The sequence below is a fragment of the Chiloscyllium plagiosum genome, unplaced genomic scaffold (assembly GCF_037043375.1).
Source record: "Chiloscyllium plagiosum isolate Xiang-an unplaced genomic scaffold, Cpla_swu_hap1 HiC_scaffold_24, whole genome shotgun sequence".
Classification (NCBI taxonomy): Eukaryota; Metazoa; Chordata; class Chondrichthyes; order Orectolobiformes; family Hemiscylliidae; genus Chiloscyllium; species Chiloscyllium plagiosum.
The window spans coordinates 49,056,002-49,079,883 of NW_028270162.1; the positions used below are offsets into that span (position 1 = coordinate 49,056,002).

Genomic DNA, 23,882 nt, shown 5'->3' on the forward strand with positions numbered 1-23,882 from the left:
AGGTCATGTGTTCAAGGTGAGAGGTGAAACGTTTAAGCGGGATATCCACAGCAGGTACTTTACACACAGGGTGGTAGGTGCCTGGAATGTGTTACCAGCAGAGGTAGTAGAGGCAGGCACGGTAGATTCATTTAAGGTGCATCTGATAGATGCATGAGTAGATGGGGAGCAGAGGGATACAGATACTTAGGAATTGACCGACAGGATTAGACAGTGGATTTGGATCGGCTCAGGCTTGGAGGGCCGAAGGGCCTGTTCCTGGGCTGTAAATTTTCTTTGTTCTTTGTAGGATCCCATTGTACTCTGAGGTAACCTTCTTCACTGCCCACTACACCTCCAATTTGAGCACCTTCCACTGAATTTCATGCACGCCAAGTGTAGAATATTGAATTAGGCTGTTGAATGTTCAATTAGGACATAAGTGTTACACTGTTCAAATATGTTGTGACCAGAATTGTATGCAATACCTGAGCTTATTGAGAATGGGAGATTAATGAACACTTGGCACAGAGCTCTGTCCATGGCATGCCGAAGTTCACATTCTGCGTGGCCTGCGCACAATGAAATCAGTCATGAAGATGGAGAGAAATGGCCTGATTTTTGTGGCCTTGCTGTTAGAGGTACCTGGTGCTTATGCTGATCTTGGTGTAGCAGCTGGAGTCATGGTGTCAGGTGTCAGTTTATCACTCAGAGGTGCCTTATTGGTTTGTGATACTCCAGAGTGCCTGCTGATCGATACTATCAAAAGCCTTCTTGAAATCCATGGTAACATCTATTGTCTGATATGCCAGTCCCTTTGTGTTATGTTTCTGATCTATTTGCGGCATGATCTACCAATGCAGAGACCTGCCTGGTTGTTGTGAAAGATACTATCCACTTCTGCTTTCAAACGGTTGAGGAGCACCTTGCTGAAGAGCTTGCCAGCAAAGTTATGACCCAGGGCATTGGCTATGAGGAAAGGTTAACCAGGCGAGGATTGTTCCCACTGGAAAGGCTGAGAGGACACCTGATAGAGGTCTACATAATTATGAAAGGCATAGATCAGGTGGATAGTCAGAGGCTTTCCCCCAGGGATGATGTTTCACTTACAAGGGGCCATGGGATGTTTAAGGTAGATGTGCGAGGGAAGACTCTCACACAACGGAATGCACTGCCAGAAGAGGTGGTGGAAGCAGGCACATTAACAGCATTTAAGGGGCACCTGGATGGTTACATGAATAGGGAGGGAACAGAGGAATACAGACTGAGTAAGGGCAGAAGATTTGTTTTAGAGTTTAGTTAGGGCATGATGATTGACACAGGCTCGGAGGGCCGAAGGGTCTGTTCCTGTGCTGTACCTCTCTTTTGTTCTATGTTCTTTTGACCCACCAGTTGTTCCAGTCACTAAGGCTCCCTTGCATTGGCAGTTTGAAGATTCCCATCTCCAGTCATCCAGGATGACCTCTGTTGTCCAGAATGTGTTGAACAGGAACATGAACTGTGGTGACAGTATCCTTGCCATGTTTCAGCAGCCCAGTGGTATCTCACCACTCTCTGGTACCTCATTGTCCATCAGACTCTTATTGGCTCTTTGAACCTCGGAAGTGACAATTTCTGCTGGGTTTACGTTCAGCTACTGAGGGGTGCTGTTGTCATCAAACAAACGTGGAGTTGGATTGGGGCTGATTAACGATCTGAGCTGAAAATGTGTTGCTGGAAAAGCGCAGCAGGTCAGGCAGCATCCAGGGAACAGGAGAATCGACGTTTCGGGCATAAGCCCTTCTTCAAGATCTGCCCAATGTGTTCTTCCCCTTCGCCTCCTGCTCTTTGTCCATTAAAATCATCTGTGTTCAAACATGACCAGTCTAAAGAGTGGCTTTGCCAAGTTTGGTCTAAGTATCTGCTCTGAGATAAACCAAGACAATAATGACCAGATAACAACAAGGCTCCTCCATCACCAGCCGAGAACAGGACGTCAAGGACATCAGACAGTTTCCCGCCTTAGGAATTTAAAATTCCAGATTGTGTGATGTAGAAATCAATGTCCACACAAAAACTGGCAAAATGACATAGGTCTTCCAACAGCTTCAGACAGTGTGATCATCCAACACCATCAGCTCGGGCCATCAGTCTGTGGCTCCACGTATCTACTGAACTAACTGCACTCTCTGCCAGCAAGACATAGAAGAGGACAGCAAAGGTCTGAGGTAAAGTGGATGTCTTTCTCTGACACTCCTTTTGTAAGATCCTGGATATCCTTGGAGTCACCAATGAGGAAGCTTTGCAGATGACAAATCACAGGTGCCCGTGGGACATAGTGACTGAGAGACTGACCAGACACATGTTTCGCTAACTGTAAGTGCAGAGGGACAGTATGGTGGACACCCCATGTAATGTTGAAGTTGACCAAAAGAAACCTGCTGAAGAACATTTGGGAGGACCTTCCAGAGTGGGACAGCACCTGGGCTGGAACAAAAGAGATGATTACAGGGGGCAGAGACTTGCTGCTCATAGTTCCTCTTGTCCTGTGTGGAACAAAGTCTAATGACAGAGGGCAAGTGATTAACAAGTATTCATAATAGGGTTAGAGTTGCAGAGGGTGAACGGTCATAGAGTCATAGAGTCCTACACCATGGAGACAGGCCCTTTGACCAAACTGGTCCATGCTGACCAAAATATCCATCCATGCTAATCCCACTTCCCTGCACTTGGCCCCTATCCTTCTAAATCTTTCCCCTCCATGTATTTGTCCAAATGCCTTTGAAATGTTGTTAATGTACCCGCCTCAACCACTTCCACTGGCAGCTCATCCATATGCGTATCACCCTCTGTGTAAAAAAAGTTACCCCTCAGGTTCCCTTTTATTCTTTCCCCTCTAACCTTCACCTGATACCCTCTAGTCCTTGATTTCCTGACCCTGGGAAAAAGGCTGGGTGCATTCACTATATCATGATATTATACACTTCGATAAGAGCCCTCAGTCTCCTAGGCTCTAAAGAAAAATATCCTAGCTTGTCCAAATTCTCCCCATTGAGTCCTGGCAATATCCTTGTAAATTTTTTCTGCACTCTTTCCAGTTTAAAAACATCCTTCCTATAACAAGGTCATGACTAACAATAAACCCTGGTTACCGAGGTTGATTAATTAGCAAATAGAAATAATACACTACTTACAGAGAGTATGAAATTAACAAATATTAAGAGTAAGTTAAAAATCACACAACACCAGGTTATAGTCCAACAGGTTTATTTGGAAGCAGTAGCTTTCGGAGCGACGCTCCTTCATCAGGTGATTGTGGAGTAGACAATTGTAAGACACAGAATTTATTGCAAAAGAATACAGTGTGATGTAACTGAAATTATATATTGAATAAGACCTGGATTGTTTCTCATCTTTTAGAATGACCGTGTTGGTTTCAGTTCTTTCATATATAAATTGCAAAACTTTTTTAGAAGTTCTCAAGTGAACTTTAACAATTGGTGTCATGTCGGCCCAGATAATGCATTGAAGATAATTCTAAAAGTCAAGAGACATAACAAACAATCCAGGTCTTTTTCAATATATAATTTCAGTTACATCACACTGTAAACTTTTGCTATAAATTCTGGGTCTTAATCTTATAGTCCACAACCACCTGATGAAGGAGCAGTGCTCCGAAAGCTAGTGCTTCCAAATAAACCTGTTGAACTATAATCTGGTGTTGTGTAACTCTTAACTTTGCATGGTGGCTCAGTGATTAGCACTGCTGCCTCACAGCACCAGGAACCCGGGTTCGATTCCAGCCTCAGGCGACTGACTGTGTGGAGTTTGCACATTCTCCCCGTGTCTGCGTGGGTTTCCTCTGGGTGCTCTGGTTTCCTCCCACAGTCCAAAGATGTGCAGATCAGGTGAATTGGCCATGCTAAATTGCCCGTCGTGTTAGGTGCATTTGTCAGAGGGAAATGGATTTGGGGGGGGGTTACTCTTTGGAGAGTCGGTATGGACTTGTTGGGCCGAAGGGCCTGTTTTCACACTGTAGGGAATCTAATCTAAAATTAAGTACACCCCAGTCCAACACCAGCACCTCCAAATTATGATTACCAGTAAGCACTAATTACAGAGGGTATGAAATTAACAAACAATAATCAGGTTAAGGTTACAGAGGGTGTGAAGTTAACAAAATTAATAATAAACTCTAGTTACAAATGGCCATTAACAAATATTATTATTAAACACTGGTTCCGGAGGATGAGAGGTTACGAGACGCTGGTTATCAGGGGTGACAGATGAGTACAGTATACCCCAATGGTTATAGGTAATAAATAAAGACTGGGAGTATATCCAGTGCAGAGTGGTCATGTGAACCGGGGCTGCAGTTGCCAGGAGCTGACAGGTGGCCAGTGGTCAGAGCTGACTCGGGAGCAGTTTGACGCCGAGCCCCCCCAGTGCTCAGTGTGAGTCCGAGCTCAGCACCAGCTCCTCCTGGGCTCAGCCGAAGCTGCCCCGATGTCTCAGGCGGCCACCAAAGCGGACCTCAAGGAATCTTTAGAGGAAAGTCCAGCGGCAGACCCTGACAATGAAGCGCAGCAGGAGGAGATGTCCCCGAAATATATCTTCCTCACCATATTCTCCTGTTTCTGTCCGTCTTATCCCATTAACATCGTGGCGTTCGTCTTTTCGATGATGGTGAGTGAACAAAGCTGTGATGCTGGTCAGACACACACACACAAGTAATCCCTGAGTGTGTTTCTGTAAAGCAAGAGTCTGTAGAAGTTTCAGACCGTGACAGGTTGGTTATTGTAGACATCCTTTGGCGCTAGTTTCTCACCTCCTGCAGCTTGTCTTGGCCGGAGTTGTCACCCGGATTTCACAGATTCCTGTGATTTCCCCAGGCGCTGGAGCACCCCTCTGGGTTGTGTACTCCAGCCTGGACAAGCCACCCCGCTTATAGTCATTCACTGCAACTTCTCGCGGCTGTTCCAGGTGGCCTGCTCTTGTGTGGGTTGGGATAACACGGCGGGGGGGGGGGGGGGGAATTGCCTTCACACCATACCTGAACCCCAGGATATCCCAACATGACAAGGAAGCACTTTGGATGTGTACTCATTGCTCTAATGTGATTCCCATACTGTGTGAAGCTGCCTCCAGCATCACCACAGTATAATTAGTCTGGTGTACTCTGTAGACAGATGAGTGGTCAGCTCTCCAGTTCTCATTATCGAGGCTTTAACTGAAGACCCCACTCTATTGGCCTTCTATGATTGATCCTCCAATGTAAGTTGAGAGTGACTGCCTCGGACAACAAGATGGTGTCTGAGCCCACGCGGCATCAAGCACTATGAATAAGATTGGAAGTCAATGGTAATGGAGAGGGAAGCTCCACTGACCAGAATCCCACCAAAAGCCGTTCACGGTTCCTGGAAGCCAATCATCTCAGCCCAGGAGATCTCTGCAGGAAGTCGTTTTCTAATCAGCTGTATTCAGACACATTATTACAAAGCTCTGGGGCAGGTGGGACTTACGATAGAAGGGTTTCATAGAATCCCTACAGTGTGGAAGCAGGCTATTCGACCCATTGAGTCCACACCGGCCCTCCAAAGAGCATCCCACCCAGACCCTATCCCTGTCACCCTGCATTTCCCATGGTCAATCCACCTAACCTGCACAGCTTTGGACGGTGGGAGGAAACCGGAGCATCCAGAGGACACCCCACACAAACACGGGGCGAATGTGCAAACTCCACATACACAGTCACCCAAGGGTGGGGCTGAGCCTGGGCCCCTGTGAGGCAGCAGTGCTAACCACTGAGTCACTGTGCCACCACCGTGCTGACCTGAAAGCAGACCTTTCAGGTTTGGGTTAATAAATGTTAAGTACTAATCATGCCAGGTTGTGATTTTGTCCAACAAGAGAGAAACTAGCCATCTGTCCTTGCGATTTAAATGCATTTTCAATGCTGACAATCAACGTCATGGAGTGACTACTGGCCAGAGCTAAGCTACAACTACAAGAGGAGATCAACCCTCTGGGAGTCCAGCAGGGACTCAGCTGACTCCATGAGGTCTGTCCACCATCTCCAAGGCACAAGTGAGGTGTGTGATGGAATACTCCCCACTTGCCTGGATGAGTGCAGCTCCAACAACACTCAAGAAGTTTGACACCATCTGGGACAAAGCAGTCTGTCTGCTTGCTACATTATCCACCACCTTAAACATTCAGTTAATGCACTCCTGACATATGGTGAAAGCAGTGTGTACCATCCACAAAATGGATGACAATAACTTGCAAAACCATCTTTGGCAGCACCTTTCAAATCCATGGGTTTTACCACCCAGAAGGAGCAGAGAGCAGATGAGAACACCATCACCTGCAAGCCTCCCCCACATCATATACCATCCTGACTTGAAACTACATCACCATTTCTACACTGTCCTTTGATGAAAATCCACGAGCTCCCTTTGTTGTTGCATCCTGGGTGCACTGCACTGCACTCTCAAGGGTAATTAGGTATGGACAATGTAGGTCTTGCCAATGATGCTCACATCCCTCGACCAATCAGAAATCAATACGACGTTCCTCAAGAAAAAGGCCAAATCACTGCCGGTATTGACTAAGGCATAAATGTCGGTCAGCGATGTCTTCTCTACACTTCAAAAAATGCCAGTGATCTTTCACATCCAGTTCAGAGGGCAGGCAGTTTAGCTGCCATGACACCTGAATGACAAGACCCCTGCAGCAGTGTCAGCCTGGATCACATGGTTAATGCTCTGCAGTGGGCTCGAACCCACAGGCTTCTCGAGCAGAGGGAAGGGTGCTGCACAGAACCAAAGCTGATGCACAGCACACGCCAGGCCAGGTACAGATGGAAGGTGAACCTTCCTGAACAGCGTTAGTAACCAAGCTGGATTTTTAACACAGTCCGACAGCAGCATCGTTTTTTCTAAATTTCCAGGATTTTTCAAAACTGAATTTGAATTCTCAAATTGCCATAGCGGGTCTTAATTTTACATCTCATCCATACATTATAGTCCATTAACATGCCCTTAGGTACAGAGCCAGAGACTAATCCATTGTCGTTGGAGTGCTGAATGCTGTATGCCTGTCACTTTAAGGATGGGATGACTAAAATTATTCCAGAACAGCACCGGGATTGACTCCTTGAATAGAAGGATGTATACGCATTGATACAATTGGCATTCTTGCAGAAGCTTCCAATAGCTACTCTTTGATGTAATTCTGTGGTCTAAAGGTTGCACTGAGTGGTTTCTGGTACCTGCTCCTGACTTTACACCACCTTTAACATCATGCTTTTCACCTGCAATCAATGTTCCCTGACAGTGGTAAACCGGCAACTAATACTCTGATAATGTGCCCATTCCATGTCCTCCAGCTCATTCTAATCAACCTGGCTCTCCTCTCCTTTCTTCTAGTTTAACTTTAATTATTATTTTTGCTCAGTACATATTGGAGCATGCCTTGAACAGCCTCACTCCTACTTCAGTGGCTCAGTGGTTAGCACTGCTGCCTCATAGCACCAGGGATCCAGGTTTGATTCCAACCTCAGGCAACTGTGTGGAGTTTGCATGTTCTCCCTGTGTCTGTGTGGGTTTCCTCCGGGTGCTCCGGTTTCCACCCACAGTCCAAAGATGTGCAGGTTAGGTATATTGGCCATGCTAAATTGCCCACAGCATTCAGGGGTCTGTAGGTTAGGTGCATTAGTCAGGACAAATGTAAAGTGATATGGGGAATGGGTCTGGGTTGGATACTCTTTTTTGGGGTTAGTGTGGACTTGTTAGGCCAAATGGCCTGTTTTCAAACTGTAGGGAATTCTATGATTTTCATCTGATGTACATCTCTGCTGAATACCTGACATTTGACATTCTCCTTCTTTTCCATCAACTGAATGTTATGGAAGATTAATAAAACTCCCTGACTCTGTGTGTCTATATATTATACAGTCATATCTTTACTCGTTTGAGTGCAATCAGCCTCTATCTGACTCAGTACTTCCCGCCTCTCACTTTAACAGTTTGGCTCCTGTTATAGGTCTAATTATTAGATTATGTGATTAGTCAGTCCATTTGCCTGTACACTGACCCAGTTGGTGCTAGCAACCCTTGGTGCTGTTCCCCACCCGTCTCTACTTGACTCGGGACCACCTGCTTGTGTCTCTGTCTGACTCAAAGCTATCTGCCTGTACTGACTCATGCTCCTCCTCTGAGTATTTGCATACTATCTGCCTGTATCATTGCCCATCTGAGTAAGTGCTTTGTTAGGATTAGGGTTAAAGTGCTTCCAAGTGAAGCATGGGAGGTTATTGGTAAGGCCAGTCAAGACCTTACCAATAACTCCCCAGAGGCCTGGGGAGTTATACTGAACAAAGAGTGCAGGCTCATAGCTCCTTGTAGTCCAGGTAGATAGAATAGTGACGAAGGTGTTTGGTATGCTTGCCTTTATTGGTCAGTGAACTGAGTATAGAAATTGGAGGTCATGTTGAGGCTGTATAGGATATTGGCTAGGCCACTTTTGGAGTCCTGCGTGCAAATCTGATCTTTCTGCTATCAGAGGAATGTTGTGAAACTTGAAAGGGTTCAGAAACAATTTGCAAGGATGTTGCCAGGGTTGGAGGGTTTGAGCTATAGGGAGAGGCTGAATAGACTGGAGCTAATTTCCCTGGAGCTTAGGAGGCTAAGAGGTGTCCTTATCGAGGTTTAATAAAATCATATTCAGCACTGTTCATGAATCCTCAGGTACTGAAGCAGTCCGTGTCCAAATGCAACATGAACTGGACAATGTCCAGGCTTGGGCTGACCAATGGCAAGTAACATTTGTGCCACACAAATGCCAGGCTATGACCATCGCCAACAAGAGATAATCTAACCACTGCCCTTAACATTTAATGGTGTTACCATCACTGAATCCCCTACTATCAACATCCTGGGGGTTACCATTGACCAGAAACTCAACTGGACACACCACATAAATGCTGTGGTTACAAGAACAGCTCAGAGGCTAGGAATACAGCGGTGTGTAACTCACCTCCTGCCTCTAGAAAGCTTGTCCACTATCTACAAAGCACAGGTCAGGAGTGTGATGTAATACTTCCCACTTCCCTGGTTGGGTGCAGCTCCAATAACACCATCCAGGACAAAGCAGCCCGCTTAATTGGCAGCACACTCACAAACATTCACTCCCTCTACCAATGACGTACAGTAGCAGCAGTGTGTACTGTCTATAAGATGCCCTGCAAAAATTCACCAGAGATCCTCAGACAGCACCTTTTAAACCCATGACCGCTTCCATCTAGAAGGGCAAGGGCAGCAGATACATTGGAACACTACCACCTGCAAGTTGTCGTCGAAGCCACTCACCATCCCGACTTGGACATATATCGCTGTTCCTTCACTGTCGCTGGGTCAAAATCCTGGAATTCCCTCCCTAATGGTATTGTGGGTCAACCCACAGCAGGTGGACTGCAGCGGTTCAAGAAGGCAGCTCACCCCCACCTTCTCAAGGGGCAACTAGGCACGGACGATAAATGCTGGCCCAGCCAGCGACACTCACATTCCAAAAACAATGAATAAATAAATAAATAAATAATGAGGGTTGTGGAAAGGGTGAATAGCCAAGGTCATTTCCCCAGGGTGGGGGAGTCCAAAACTAGTGGATATATGTTTAAGGTGAGAGGGGAAGGATTTAAAAGGGAGCTAGGGAACAACCATTTCACGCAGAAGATGGTAAGTGTACAGAGTGAGCTGTCCCAGGAAGCGGTGGAGGCTCTTACAATTACAGCGTTTAAAAAAGGCACCTGGATGGATATATGAATAGGAAAGGTTTAGAGGGATATGGGCCAAATGCTGGCAAATGGGACTTGACTAATGTTGGCATGGACGAGTTGGACTGAAGGGTATGTTTCTGTGCTGTACAACTCTATGATTCTATGAGGTGGTTTGAACTGGGACATTGAAGTTTATCGACTGGGTGGATGCTGTCTCTCGGAGGTACTAAAACCTCATGATCACCTCTGAACCGAAATATTCATTGGAATTTTCACTTAATGTTTATTACGGTAAGATCATTAAACTCCAGTATACAGAGCAAATTAAGAAACGCTCGTGGCACATTATCACTTGGCAACCGTTTCCTTTGTAGATCAATTCACTATCTCACAAGAAGTGTGAGTTCCTTTGACAGTCTGTTGAGAGAAAGCTGATAACATAATGTTCTGCATTGTGACAAAGGACAGGCTGTGCCCAAGTGGAAATACAACATGATGATGCGGCTGGATTCAGAGGGCTGAACTAATGCTGCATTGACACAAGTTCATATCTCACCATGGCAACCAGAGGAATTTAAATAAATCTGGAATCGAAATACTAGCCTTAATCATGTTGATCACAAAGCTACTGGCTCAGAGTGAAAACCCATGTGCTTCACCCTTGTCTCTTGATGTAGGATATCTGCCATCTTTGACTGGTCTGATATACACGTGACTCCAGATCCTCAGCAATGTGACTGCCTGCTCCAGCGGCCGAGCAAGACATCCATTTCTGATAATCCGATGCAAAAATGTGGAAAAGGGATGCATCTCAATTAATTACCTGGCACTGAGGTAGGCCCTGGATCCAACAAAGACATTGTGTGCAGCTCTGCAATCCACATCATGGGAGGGATGAGATAGCACTGGAGAGGGTGAAAAGGAAATTTAACAGGATGTTGCCTGGGCTGGAGATTTCAGTTATGGAGAGATGAGACAGACTGGGGTTTGTATCCTAAGAACAGAGGAGACTGAGGGGGGACATAATTGAGATGTAGAAAATTATATGGGGTGTAGATAGGGTAGGTAGCAAGGAAGTTTTCCCCTTGGTGAAGAATCAATGACCAGGGCCACACACTTTAAGGCCAGGGGCAGCAGGTTTAGAGGAGATGTTAGGAAAAACGTTTTCACCCAGAGACTGGTGGGAGTCCAGAACTCACTGCCTGTTGTGGTGGTAGAGGCAGGAACCCGCATCACATTGAAGAGGTACTTAAATATATACTTGCACAAGGTATACAAGGCTGTGGGCCAAGTACTGGAAAATAGGTTTAGAAGAGAATTTTGCAAGTTTTGTGAAGGTTTGTAGCTCAGGTTGAGGTTTAGGGTGTAGGTTTGCTCGCTGAGCTGTAGGTTTGATGTCCAGACATTTCATTACCTGGCTAGGTAACATCATCAGTGGTGACCTCTAAGTGAAGCGAAGCTGTTGTCTCCTGCTGTCTATTTATATCTTTCTCCTGGATGCGGTTCCTGGGGTTTGTGGTGATGTCATTTCCTGTTTGTTTTCTGAGGGGTTGATAGATGGTATCTAGATCTATGTGTTTGTTTATGACGTTGTGGTTGGAGTGCCAGGCCTCTAGGAATTCTCTGGCATGTCTTTGCTTAGCCTGTCCCAGGATAGATGTGTTGTCCCAGTCGAAATGGTGTTTTTTTTCATCCGTGTGTAGGGCTACGAGGGAGAGAGGGTCATGTCTTTTTGTGGCTAGCTGGTGTTCGTGTATCCTGGTGGCTAACTTTCTTCCTGTTTGTCCTATATAGAGTTTGTGGCAGTCCTTGCATGGAATTTTATAGATGACGTTGGTTTTGTCCCTGGATTGTACTGGGTCTTTTAAGGTTGTTAGTTTTTGTTTGAGAGTGTTGGTGGATTTGTGTGCTACTAGGATTCCGAGGGGTCTTAGTGGTCTGGCTGTCATTTCTGAGACTTCTTTGATGTATGGTAAGGTGGTTAGGGTTTCTGGCTGTGTTAGGTCTGCTTGTCGTGGTTTGTTCTTGAGGCATCTGCAGACTGTATGTTTTGAGTATCCATTCTTCTTGAATACGTTGTACAGGTGGTTCTCCTCTGTTTTCCAAAGTTCGTCTGTGCTGCAGTGTGTGATGGATCGTTGGAATAGTGTTCTGATACAGCTTCGTACACCTAGCAACAGGTGGCGCTAGACCTGAGCCCACAACTAGGAAACAAAATTACATACCTCCGAAGAAAATTACACAATTCCGGACAATTAACCAAGACGGAATTCCAGAAAAATGAAACCAGGCGGGACCAACACCCCACAATTCTACAGACTACCAAAAATCCATTAACCAGGAGCCCCCCTCAGACCCATAGTCTCACTACCTGGAATACCAACTTACAGACTGACTAAAGAACTACACGCAAGACTGAAGTACCTAGTAGAAGAGTCACAGCGCTCCATCCACTCCACCCAGGAATTCCTAAAAATCATCAAGAACACCAAAATAGAGGAAGACGAAGCAATGATCTCATTCGATATAACAGCACTGTTCACCTCCATCAACATCGACCTGGCAAAGGAAACACTTACCACACTTTTAGAACAGACCATCACACACACCCCAACCACCATCAATCACATTACCAACGAAAACATCATGAAGCTAGTGGACCTGTGCCTCACCACCCACTTCACCTTCAACAACATAATCTACAAACAAACCAACGGCACACCCATGGGATCTCCGCTCTCAAGATTCATAGCAGAAGCGGTAATGCAAAGACTAGAACAAACAGCCCTACCAACCATCAAACCAAACATCTGGGTCCACTACATAGATGACACCTTTGTCATCACAAAACGAAACAAGATAGAAGAGACATTTAACATAATCAACAACACCCTCACAGGCATAAAGTTCACCAAGGAGGAAGAAACCGACAACAAACTCGTATTCCTGGACGTCACAGTCGAAAGAACGGACCACGGAGAACTACAAACCTGCGTATACAGAAAACCGACAAACACTGACCAAATACTTCACTACACCAGCAACCATCCCAACACACACAAACAAAGCTGTATCAGAACACTATTCCAATGAGCCACCACACACTGCAGCACAGACAAACTTCGGAAAACAGAGGAGAACCACCTATACAACGTATTAAAGAAGAACGGATACTCAAAAAATACAGTCCGCAGATTCCTCAAGAACAAACCAGGACAAGCAGACCAAACACAGCCAGAAACCCTAACCACCTTACCATACATCAAAGAAGTCTCAGAACTGACAGCCAGACTACTAAGACCCCTCGGAATCCTAGTAGCACACAAACCCACCAACACTCTCAAACAAAAACTAACAAACTAAAAGACCCAGTACATCCCATGGACAAAACCAACGTCATCTACAAAATTCCATGCAAGGACTGCCACAAACACTACGTGGGACAAACAGGAAGAAAGTTAGCCACCAGGATACACGAACACCAGCTAGCCACAAAAAGACATGACCCTCTCTCCCTCGTAGCCCGACACACGGATGAAAAAAAACACCATTTCGACTGGGACGACACATCTATCCTGGGACAGGCTAAGCAAAGACATGCCAAAGAATTCCTAGAGGCCTGGCACTCCAACTACAACGCCATAAACAAACACATAGATCTAGATACCATCTATCAACCCCTCAGAAAACAAACAGGAAATGACATCACCATAACCCCTGGAACCGCATCCAGGAGAAAGATATAAATAGAAAGCAGGAGACAACAGCTTCGCTTCACTTGGAGGTCGCCACTGATGATGTTACCTCGCCAGGTTGTGAAGCGTCTGGATATCAAACCTACAGCTCAGCGAGCAAACCTACACCCTAAACTCCTTCGAAGAGAATGATGGCTGTTTTTGATCATGGTGGATGCAATGGGCCAAAGGGCCTTCTGTGCTGTAGCTCTCTACAAACTCTGCAACAAGTAACCTGTCGGGAATTGTGCAACACCTACCTCAGATTTGTCAAGCTGGCAGACTCACTAAATCATATTTTTCAGTCAATGCCCCAAACTTTAGTGTTACTAGTTTATCATGGGGAGGGAATGGCCCTGGGAATTTTCAATGTTGACTTGGGATTCCTGAGGTCTCATGGCATCAGGTCAAACATGGGCAAGGAAATCTCCTGCAGATTGTCACCTCCCACCTCCCTTCAGCTGTACCCCTCCATATTGAACACTAATTGCAGGTTGATCTCAAGGTAGCAAGCTATGTAGCCTGGTTGGAGGACTTTAATATCAATTAATTGAATTGAATTGAATTTATTGTCACGTACCGAGGCACAGTGAAAAGCATTGTCTTGCGAGCAATACAGGCAGATCACAGAGTTAAATAGCATAGATAGTAAACAATAGGTAAACAGCGGCAAAAACAAAAACAGATATAGGCAAATGTTAAGAGTTTGTGAGTCCATTCAGTATCCTAACAACAGTAGGGTAGAAATTGTTATGAAACTGGCTGACTGAGAATGGCTCAGTAGTTGACTGAGCTGGCCCTCTCCTCAAGGGTATATCTGCTGGACTGGATGTGAGGCCTGGTGGTGAGAGAACCAACAAATTGGAAAAACCTACTTGACCTCATCCTCACAAACCTAGTGATGCAGCAGCACAATATTACCGTCAAGCCGGAGGATCAATACATGAGCAGTTCCTGATAATCTCAAATAAAACCAAAGAAAGTCTGGAATATACAGCAGGTCAGGCATTATATGCGGAAGGGAAAGAGCTGAAGTTTCAATTCAATGACTGTTAATCTGAGCTGTTCAGTTCCATTCAAAGTTGCAGCAAGATCTGGACCACACTGAGGTAAGTGGACCATCAGGGAACCAGGTTCGATCCCAGCCTCAGGTGACTGTCTGTGTGAAGTTTGCACGTATCCCTGTATCTGTGTGGGTTCCCTCCCACAGTCCAAAAACATCAAGGTTAGGTGAATTGGCCAATGTCAAATTGCCCATAGTGTTCAGGGAGATGTAGGTTAAGTGCATTAGTTACAGACAAATGTAGAGTAATAGGTTCAGGGAATGGGTCTGGGTGGGTTACTCTTCGGAGGGTCAGTTGTGGACTTGTTGGGCCAAAGGGCCTGTTTCCACACTGTAGGGATTCTAAATGGACAGTAACATGAAAGGTTATTGACCTGAAATGCTTGTCGAGACAGCAACAGTGTTTTTAAATCACAGGATTGACTCTGGTTAAACAGGTGGGAGAGAATGCCACAGGGGGGCAACCTGATGAAATTACAACAGAGGACTATGTGTATGCTAAACAACTGAAGCAGTTTGACCACATCCCAGTTGTAGAGCTAAGAACTTGTGCTGAAATTGTTGCACCCCGAACTAAGCTGTTCCAGAACATGGTTAGATTAGATTAGATTCCCTACAGTGTGGAAACTGCTCAAAACGTCTTTACCGACCCTCCGAAGAGTAACCCACCCAGACACATTTCCCTCTGACTAATGCACCTAACACTATGCGCAGTTTAGCATGGCCAATTCACCTGACCTGCGGGTGGGAACTGGAGCAACCCACGCAGACATGGGGAGAATGTGCAAATTCTACACAGACGGTCATCCGAGCCTGGAATCGGACCCAGGTCCCTGGCACTGTGAGGCGGCAGTGCTAACCACTGAGCCATTGTGCCACCCCATCTATAGAACAATTGTGCACAATAAGTTGAACAAATCGAATCTGGCCAATTGACTCTAAATTATCAGCAAAGTGATGGAAGGTGTCATTGACAGTGCTGCTAAGTGTCACAGCAATAACCTGCTCACTAAGGCTCAGTTTGGGTTCTGCCAGGCCCGGTCAGCTCCTCATTGTAGACAAGGACAATAGCGCTCCATCATATAAGAACTGAAACCCCCAGGATTGCACTGATTGCTGGTGCTCCAAACCTATAATGTTGAAAGGATATTCACTGGTAAATGCTGAGAGATTCAAACAATAAATCCTGCTGAGAAACGGGACTGTCTGATCGCAGAAGGTTCTGGAAGTTCGTTTCTTACTGGCCTGTAACTCCTTTTTAATTCTCTTGCTACACATGTTAGTGGTCTGCTGGTAGGGATTCATTCTTTTTGTATGGAGATCTCTGAACTTGTCTCTTTGTACCTTGGAAGCATGAACAATGGTTAATTGGAGGGCAGCGCTGAAGAATTAATGGCTGCCATGAAATGAGGAGCAGGGAAAGCAGGGATAGGTGAAATGGTAGCTCAGCACTTGGAGCTTAAGGGAAAGAAAAATGATGCTTTTACTAATGATCAGCTTGGATGTCCAAGAAATGAATTGGAAGAAAGGGGATAAAATTTGAAAGAGAAAGGTAAATGAAAATAACTAAATTAGAAAGAAAGAAGGTCAACCGTTCAGTTGAAGGGAAGTTTTTAAAAAAAAATCAAAAAGAATTGAGAGAGCAGGGCCAATCATGAACCAGAATGAGATAGGAAGTGGGAGAAAATATACACAGAACGATACAGCACAAATCAGAACTAGAATAAGTAGTAATGATAGAAAGTCAAAGCTGAAGGCTCCCTATCTGAATTTGTAATATGATAGATGGGTTGGAAGCCCAAATAGAAATTAATGTTACTTAAAAGTAGCATTATGTCTAATTGTCCTTGCTGCTGACGAGGGCCACGTACAGCAGTGATTCCTGGGACTGGAAGTCAATGCTGCGATCAGCAGACTGACACTCATTGCTGTGCGCAGAACCTTGGAGCAACTGCAGATGCGCACAGCTTAGAGAGAGCTTCATAGTTATTATGGAGACATTGTGGCAGGGTCTAGATTAGAGTGGTGCTGGAAAAGCACAGCAGGTCAGGCAGCATCCGAGGAGCAGGAAAATCAACATTTCGGGCATTCCTGATGAAGGGCTTTTGCCCGAAACGTTGATTTTCCTGCTCCTCGGATGCTGCCTGACTTGCTGTGCTTTTCCAGCACCACTCTGATCTAAATTCTGATCTTTAGCATCTGCAGTCCTCACTTTCGCCATGGTGGCAGGGTGACAAAGCCTGGAAACACAATATTGAAGGGTCAAGGAGAATAGGCAAAAAGGAAGGAGAGGTGGGGTAGCTTTGTTAATTAAAGACGCTATCAGTAGAGCGGTGAGCTACGTTCCCTCTAATTACTTGTACATCACATGGACCTCCACAGCCCTTGTGCAGCAGTGACTTCCCAGATGCCAACGCACTGGCACACTAATTGGCATGAGCAGTACAGAGGGAATGGTAATGGGGAGTAGTGACATGGGTGCAATAGATCATAATGTGAAATCAGTTTGGGTAAATATAACGAATAGCAAGGGAAAGAAATCACTGGTGGAAGTTGTCTAAAAGCCCTTAAAGCATCAGTGTTGAACAAAGTATAAGTTGGGAGATAGTGAAGGCATATGAGAAGGACACCACATTTTCTCATGGGTGTTTTTAATTTGCATATTAACTGGACAAATCTGATGGGCATAGGTAACAGGGAAGAGAACATTGTAGAGCGCATCAGGGATTGTGTCTTAGAGCAATACATTTCAGAACCCATCTGGAAACAAGCTGTTTTAGATCTGATGATGTGTACCAAGGAAGGATCAATAACAGATTTCATAAAGATCCTGCAGGGGGCGGCAATGTAGAAATATCAAATGCAGTTTGATGGAGAGCAACCTGTGTCTCAACCCACTGTCCTCGACTTAAATAAGGGCAGACAGAAGTATGAACAAACAGTCATCTAAAGCAGGGGGCTGGGACAAAACACCACAGGGAGCATGTTCGGCAACCTTCCCCAGGACCTCACCATTAAGTGTATAAGTCCTGTCCTGGTTGGCCTTTCCAAAATACAACACCTCACATTTATCTAAATGAAACTGTATCTGTCACTCCTCAGCCCATTGGACCATCTTATCTAGATCCTGTTGTAGTCTGAGGTAACCTTCTTCGCTGTCCACTACACCTCCAATTATGGTGTCATCTACAAACTTACTTTGTTCACATCCACATCATTTATGTAAATGACAAAAAGCAATGGACCCAGCACCGATCCTTGTGGCACTCCACTGGTCACAGGCCTCCAGTCTGAAAAACAACCCTCCACCACCACCCTCTGTCTTCAACCTTTGAGCCAGTTCTGTATCCAAATGGCTAGTTCTCCCTGTATTCCATGTGATCTAACATTGCTAACCAGTTTACCATGAGGAACCTTGTTGAATGCCTTACTGAAGTCCACTGCTCTGCCCTCATCAATCATCTTTGTTACTTTTTTAAAAAAACTCAATCAGGTTAGTGAGACATGATTTCCCATGCACAAAGCCATGTTGACTATCCCTAATCAGTCCTTGCCTTTCCAAATACATGTAAATATTGTTCCTCAGGATCCCCTCCAACAGCCACCGATGTCAGGCTCAGGGGCCTATAGTTCCCTGGTTTGTCCTTACCACCTTTCTTAAACAGTGGCACCACGTTAGCCAACCTTCAGTCTTCTGGCACCTCACTTGTGACTATCGATGATACAAATATCTCAGCAAGGGTCCCAGCAATCAATTCCCTAGCTTCCTACAGAGTTTTAGGGTACACCTGATCAGGTCCTGGGGATTTATTCACCTTTATGCATTTTCGAACATCCAACACCTCTCCTCTGTAATATGGACTTGGGACATGTACGGATTGAGCTGTCGGAGGAAGTGATGGAGGCTGGCACAGTTACAATATTTAAAAAGCATCCGGATGGGTATATGAATAGGAAGGGTTTGAGGGATATGGACCAAGTGCTGGCAAATGGGACTAGATTAATTTAATACCTGGTCGGCATGGATGAGGTGGACCGAAAGGTCTGTGTTTTTGCTGTACGTCTGTACATCCGTGGATGAGCAGTAGCAGACATGTAAGCAAATATTTCACAATGCTCAGTAGAAATGTATTCCAGTCCAAAGGAAGCATCTGATGATAAGGACAAACATCTGTGGTTAACAAAGATGCTCAAGGAGAGTATCCAATCAAAAACTAAAGCATACAAAGTAAAAAACATGATAGGCCAGAGGATTTTATTAGGAATTAGCAGCAGACAACTAAAAGCTAGTAAAAATTGGAAAATTGAATATGTAAGTAAATTGGTAAGAAATATAAAAACAAGCTGCAAAAGCTTCTGCGAATGTATAAAAAGGAAGAGAGTGGCTAAAGTAAGTGTTGGTATTGGGAGGTGAAACTGGGGAATGAATGTGAGATAGGGAACGGTAGGTAATTTAAATTGGCATTTGCATCTGCCTTCATAGTAGAGCATCCTATAATCATAGGACTGAGGCTAAACGCCAGCTCGCGGACACCTCCTCCTACTGCCCCCTTGACCATGACGCCACCTCCCACCACCAAACCATCATCTCCCAGACCATCCATAACCTCATCACCTCAGGGGATCTCCCATCCACCGCCTCCAACCTCATAGTCCCACTACCCCGCACCGCCCGTTTCTACCTCCTGCCCAAAATCCACAAACCTGACTGCCCTGGCCGACCCATTGTCTCAGCCTGCTCCTGCCCCACCGAACTCATCTTTGCGTACCTCGACACGGTCCTGTCCTCCTTAGTCTAAGAACTCCCCACCTACGTTCGGGACACCACCCACGCCCTCCACCTCCTTCATGATTTTCGCTTCCCCGGTCCCCAACGCCTTATCTTCACCGTGGACATCCAATCCCTGTACACCTCCATCCCCCATCACGAAGGATTTAAAGCCCTCCGCTTCTTCCTTTCCCGCCGTACCAACCAGTACCCTTCTACTGACACCCTCCTTCGACTGACTGAACTGGTCCTCACCCTGAACAACTTCTCTTTCCAATCCTCCCACTTCCTCCAAACCAAAGGAGTAGCCATGGGCACCCGCATGGGCCCCAGCTATGCCTGCCTCTTCGTAGGATATGTGGAACAGTCTATCTTCCGCAGCTACACTGGCACCACCCCCCACCTTTTCCTCCGCTACATCGATGACTGTATCGGCGCTGCCTCGTGCTCCCATGAGGAGGTTGAACAGTTCATCCACTTTACCAACACCTTCCACCCCGACCTCAAATTCACCTGGACCGTCTCAGACTCCTCCCTCCCCTTCCTAGACCTTTCCATTTCTATCTCGGGTGACCGAATCGACACGGACATCTACTATAAACCGACCGACTCCCACAGCTACCTAGACTACACCTCCTCCCACCCTGCCCCCTGTAAAAATGCCATCCCATATTCCCAATTCCTTCGTCTCCGCCGCATCTGCTCCCAGGAGGACCAGTTCCAAAACCGTGCAACCCAGATGGCCTCATTCTTCAAGGACCGCAATTTCCCGCCAGACATAGTCGACGATGCCCTCCACCGCATCTCCTCCACTTCTCGCTCCTCCACCCTTGAGCCCCGCCCCTCCAACCGCCACCAGGACAGAACCCCACTGGTCCTCACCTACCACCCCACCAACCTCCATGTACAACGTATCATCCGCCGTCATTTCTGCCACCTCCAAACAGACCCCACCACCAGTGATATAGTTCCCTCCCCTCCCCTATCAGCGTTCCGAAAAAACCACTCCCTCCGTGACTCCCTCGTCAGGTCCACACCCCCCACCGACCCAACCTCCACTCCCGGCACCTTCCCCTGCAACTGCAAGAAATGCAAAACTTGCGCCCACACCTCCCCCCTTACTTCCCTCCAAGGCCCCAAGGGACACTTCCATATCCGCCACAAATTCACCTGCACCTCCACACACATCATCTATTGCATCCGCTGAACCCGATGTGGCCTCCTCTATATTGGGGAGACAGGCCGCCTACTTGCGGAACATTTCAGAGAACACCTCTGGGACACCCGGACCAACCAACCCAACCACCCTGTAGCCCAACACTTTAACTCCCCCTCCCACTCGACCAAGGACATGCAGGTCCTTGGACTCCTCCATCGCCAGACCATGGCAACACGACGGTTGGAGGAAGAGCGCCTCATCTTCTGCCTGGGAACCCTCCAACCACAAGGGATGAACTCAGACTTCTCCAGTTTCCTTAGTTCCCCTCCCCCCACCTTGTCGCAGTCAAATCCCTCGAACTCAGCACCGCCTTCCTAACCTGCAATCTTCTTCCTGACCTCTCCGCCCCCACCCAACTCCGGCCTATCAACCTCACCTTGACCTCCCTCCACCTATCGCAATTCCAACGCCCCTCCCCAAGTCCCTCCTCCCTACCTTTTATCATTAGCCTGCTGGACAGACTTTCCTCATTCCTGAAGAAGGACTTATGCCCGAAATGTCGATTCTCCTGTTCCTTGGATGCTGCCTGACCTGCTGCGCTTTTCCAGCAACACATTTTCAGCTCTGATCTCCAGCATCTGCAGCCCTCACTTTCTCTCATACTATAATCATGCTATAGTCAGCAAGGCGCTAATGTGGGGAAAGATCTTGTAATGATCCCTCTCCAGAGGAACAAAGTATTTGACAAGCTAATGGGACTTAAGACAAGTAAGTTACCAGGATCTGATGGCCTGCATCCAAGGGTTTGAAAGAGATAGTGGAGGCTTGGTCAAAATATCTTGATTCCAGGAGTGTTCAAGAAGTTTAGAAAATGGGGGATGAAACCATCCTGTTCAAGAAGGAAAGGAAGCAGAAAACCAGTCGGCCTAACATCTGCAATTGGGAAACTGCTGGAGTCCATTAGTAAAGCAGAAATAGAAAGACATTTAGAAAAGCGTAACACAATCAAATAGAGTGAACACGGCTTTCTGGAATGGAAATCATGTTTGACAAGTTTGCCATCATTTCTGAGGCGATAACAAGCAGCGCTGATAAAGCAGATCCAGAGTCACGGTATTTCTGAATTTTCAGAAGGCATTCAGTAAGTTTCCACATAAATGTAATTGTGCAGGCTAGACGCTCCTGCTATTGGGGGTAATGTATTCGTATGGTTTGAGAATTGGTTAACACACAGAAGACTGAGAGTCGAGATTAAATATGTCAAGGTCTTTTCCAAGTTGGAAAGATATAGTCAATGGATTGCCACAGGGGATCGGTCCTTGTACCTTAATTATTTACTATCTATATTAATGACTTGCACATGGGATTGGGTGTTATCTGTCAAAATTTAAAAAGCACACAACCCCAGGTTATAGTCCAACAGGTCTATTTGGAAGCACTAGCTTTCGGAGCGACGCTCCTTCATCAGGTGGTTGCGGATGAAGGAGCAGAGCTTCAAAAGCTAGTGCTTCCAAATAAACCTGTTGGACTATAACCTGGGGTTGTGTGATTTTAAAGTTTGTACACCCCAGTCCAACACCGGCATCTCCAAATCATGTCAACGTTTGTTGAAGATACAAAAATAGCTGGGAGGACATGCTGTGGTGAGGACATGAGCAACCTCCATGTGGATACATATGGGTTGAGTGATTGGGCAAAACCTTGGCAGATGGAGTTTAATTTAGGAAAGTGTGAGGTTATGTACTTTGTAAGAAAGAATCAAAACCCAGATATTAATTAAATAGAGAGAGACACTCCAAAAACGTGGAGCACAGAAGGATCTGGGTGTACATATGTGTGAAATGTCAGACGTTAGTTTGGAGGCGCAGTAAGTCAGTAAGAAGGCAAATGGAGTATTGGCCTTGACTGCTAAGGCTCAAGAGTTGGAAAATAGGTAAGACTTGTTACACCTGTACTAGGTGTTGGTGTTACACCTGTACTGGGTGTTGGTGTTACACCTGGAAGGGTGTTGGTGTTACACCTGGACAGGGTGTTGGTGTTACACCTGGACAGGGTGTTGATGTTACAACTGGACATGGTGTTGGTGTTACACCTGGACAGGGTGTTGATGTTACAACTGGACAGGGTGTTGGTGTTACAACTGGACAGGGTGTTGGTGTTACACCTGTACAAGTTGTTGGTGTTACAACTGGACAGGGAATTGGTGTTACACCTGTACAGGGTGTTGGTGTTACAACTGCAGAGGGTGTTGGTGTTACACCTGTACAGGGTGTTGGTGTTACACCTGGAAGGGTATTGGTGTTACACCTGGACAGGGTGTTGGTGTTACACCTGGAAGGGTGTTGGTGTTACACCTGGACAGGGTGTTGATGTTACAACTGGACAGGATGTTGGTGTTACACCTGGACAGGGTGTTGGTGTTACACCTGGAAGGGTGTTGGTGTTACAACTGGACAGGGTGTTGGTGTTACACTGGAAGGGTGTTGGTGTTACACCTGGACAGGGTGTTGGTGTTACAACTGGACAGGGTGTTGGTGTTACAACTGGACAGGGTGTTGGTGTTACAACTGGACAGAGTGTTGGTGTTACAACTGGTCAGGATGTTGATGTTACAACTGGACAGTGTGTTTGTGTTACAACTGGACAGGATGTTGGTGTTACAACTGGACAGACTGTTGGTGTTACAACTGGTCAGGGTGTTGGTGTGACAACTGGACAGGATGTTGGTGTTACAACTGGACAGGAGGTTGGTGTTACAACTGGACAGTGTGTTGGTGTTACAACTGGACAGTGTGTTGGTGTTACACCTGTACAGGGTGTTGGTGTTACAACTGGACACGGTGTTGGTGTTAGAATTGTACAGGGTGTTTGTGTTACAACTGGACAGTGTGTTTGTGTTACAACTGGACAGGATGTTGGTGTTACAACTGGACAGACTGTTGGTGTTACAACTGGTCAGGGGGTTGGTGTGACAACTGGACAGGATGTTGGTGTTACAACTGGACAGGAGGTTGGTGTTACAACTGGACAGGGTGTTGGTGTTACACCTGTACAGGGTGTTGGTGTTACAACTGATCAGGGTGTTGGTGTTACAACTGGACAGGGTGTTGGTGTTACACCTATATAGGGTGTCGGTGTTACAACTGGACAGGATGTTGATGTTACAACTGGACAGGGTGTTGGTGTTACAACTGATCAGGGTGTTGGTGTTACAACTGGACAGGGGGTTGGTGTTACAACTGGACAGGGTGTTGGTGTTACACCTATATAGGGTGTCGGTGTTACAACTGGACAGGGGGTTGGTGTTACAACTGCAGAGGGTGTTTGTGTTACAACTGGCCAGGGTGTTGGTGTTACAACTGGACAGGGTGTTGGTGTTACACCTGTACAGGGTGTTGGTGTTACAACTGGACAGTGTGTTG

At 46.2% G+C, this 23,882-nt stretch overlaps 1 protein-coding gene across 1 annotated transcript in view; it reads left to right on the forward strand.

The window, feature by feature from the left end:
- The first annotated feature begins 4,391 nt into the window (after positions 1–4,391).
- Positions 4,392–23,882, forward strand: part of LOC122562790 (transmembrane protein 233) — a 198,022-nt gene continuing 178,531 nt past the window's right edge. Inside the window, exon 1 of the mRNA XM_043715981.2 lies at positions 4,392–4,644. Within this exon, the coding sequence (XP_043571916.2) occupies positions 4,465–4,644 (180 nt within the window). The 5' untranslated portion in view covers positions 4,392–4,464. The remainder of the gene's footprint in view (positions 4,645–23,882) is intronic.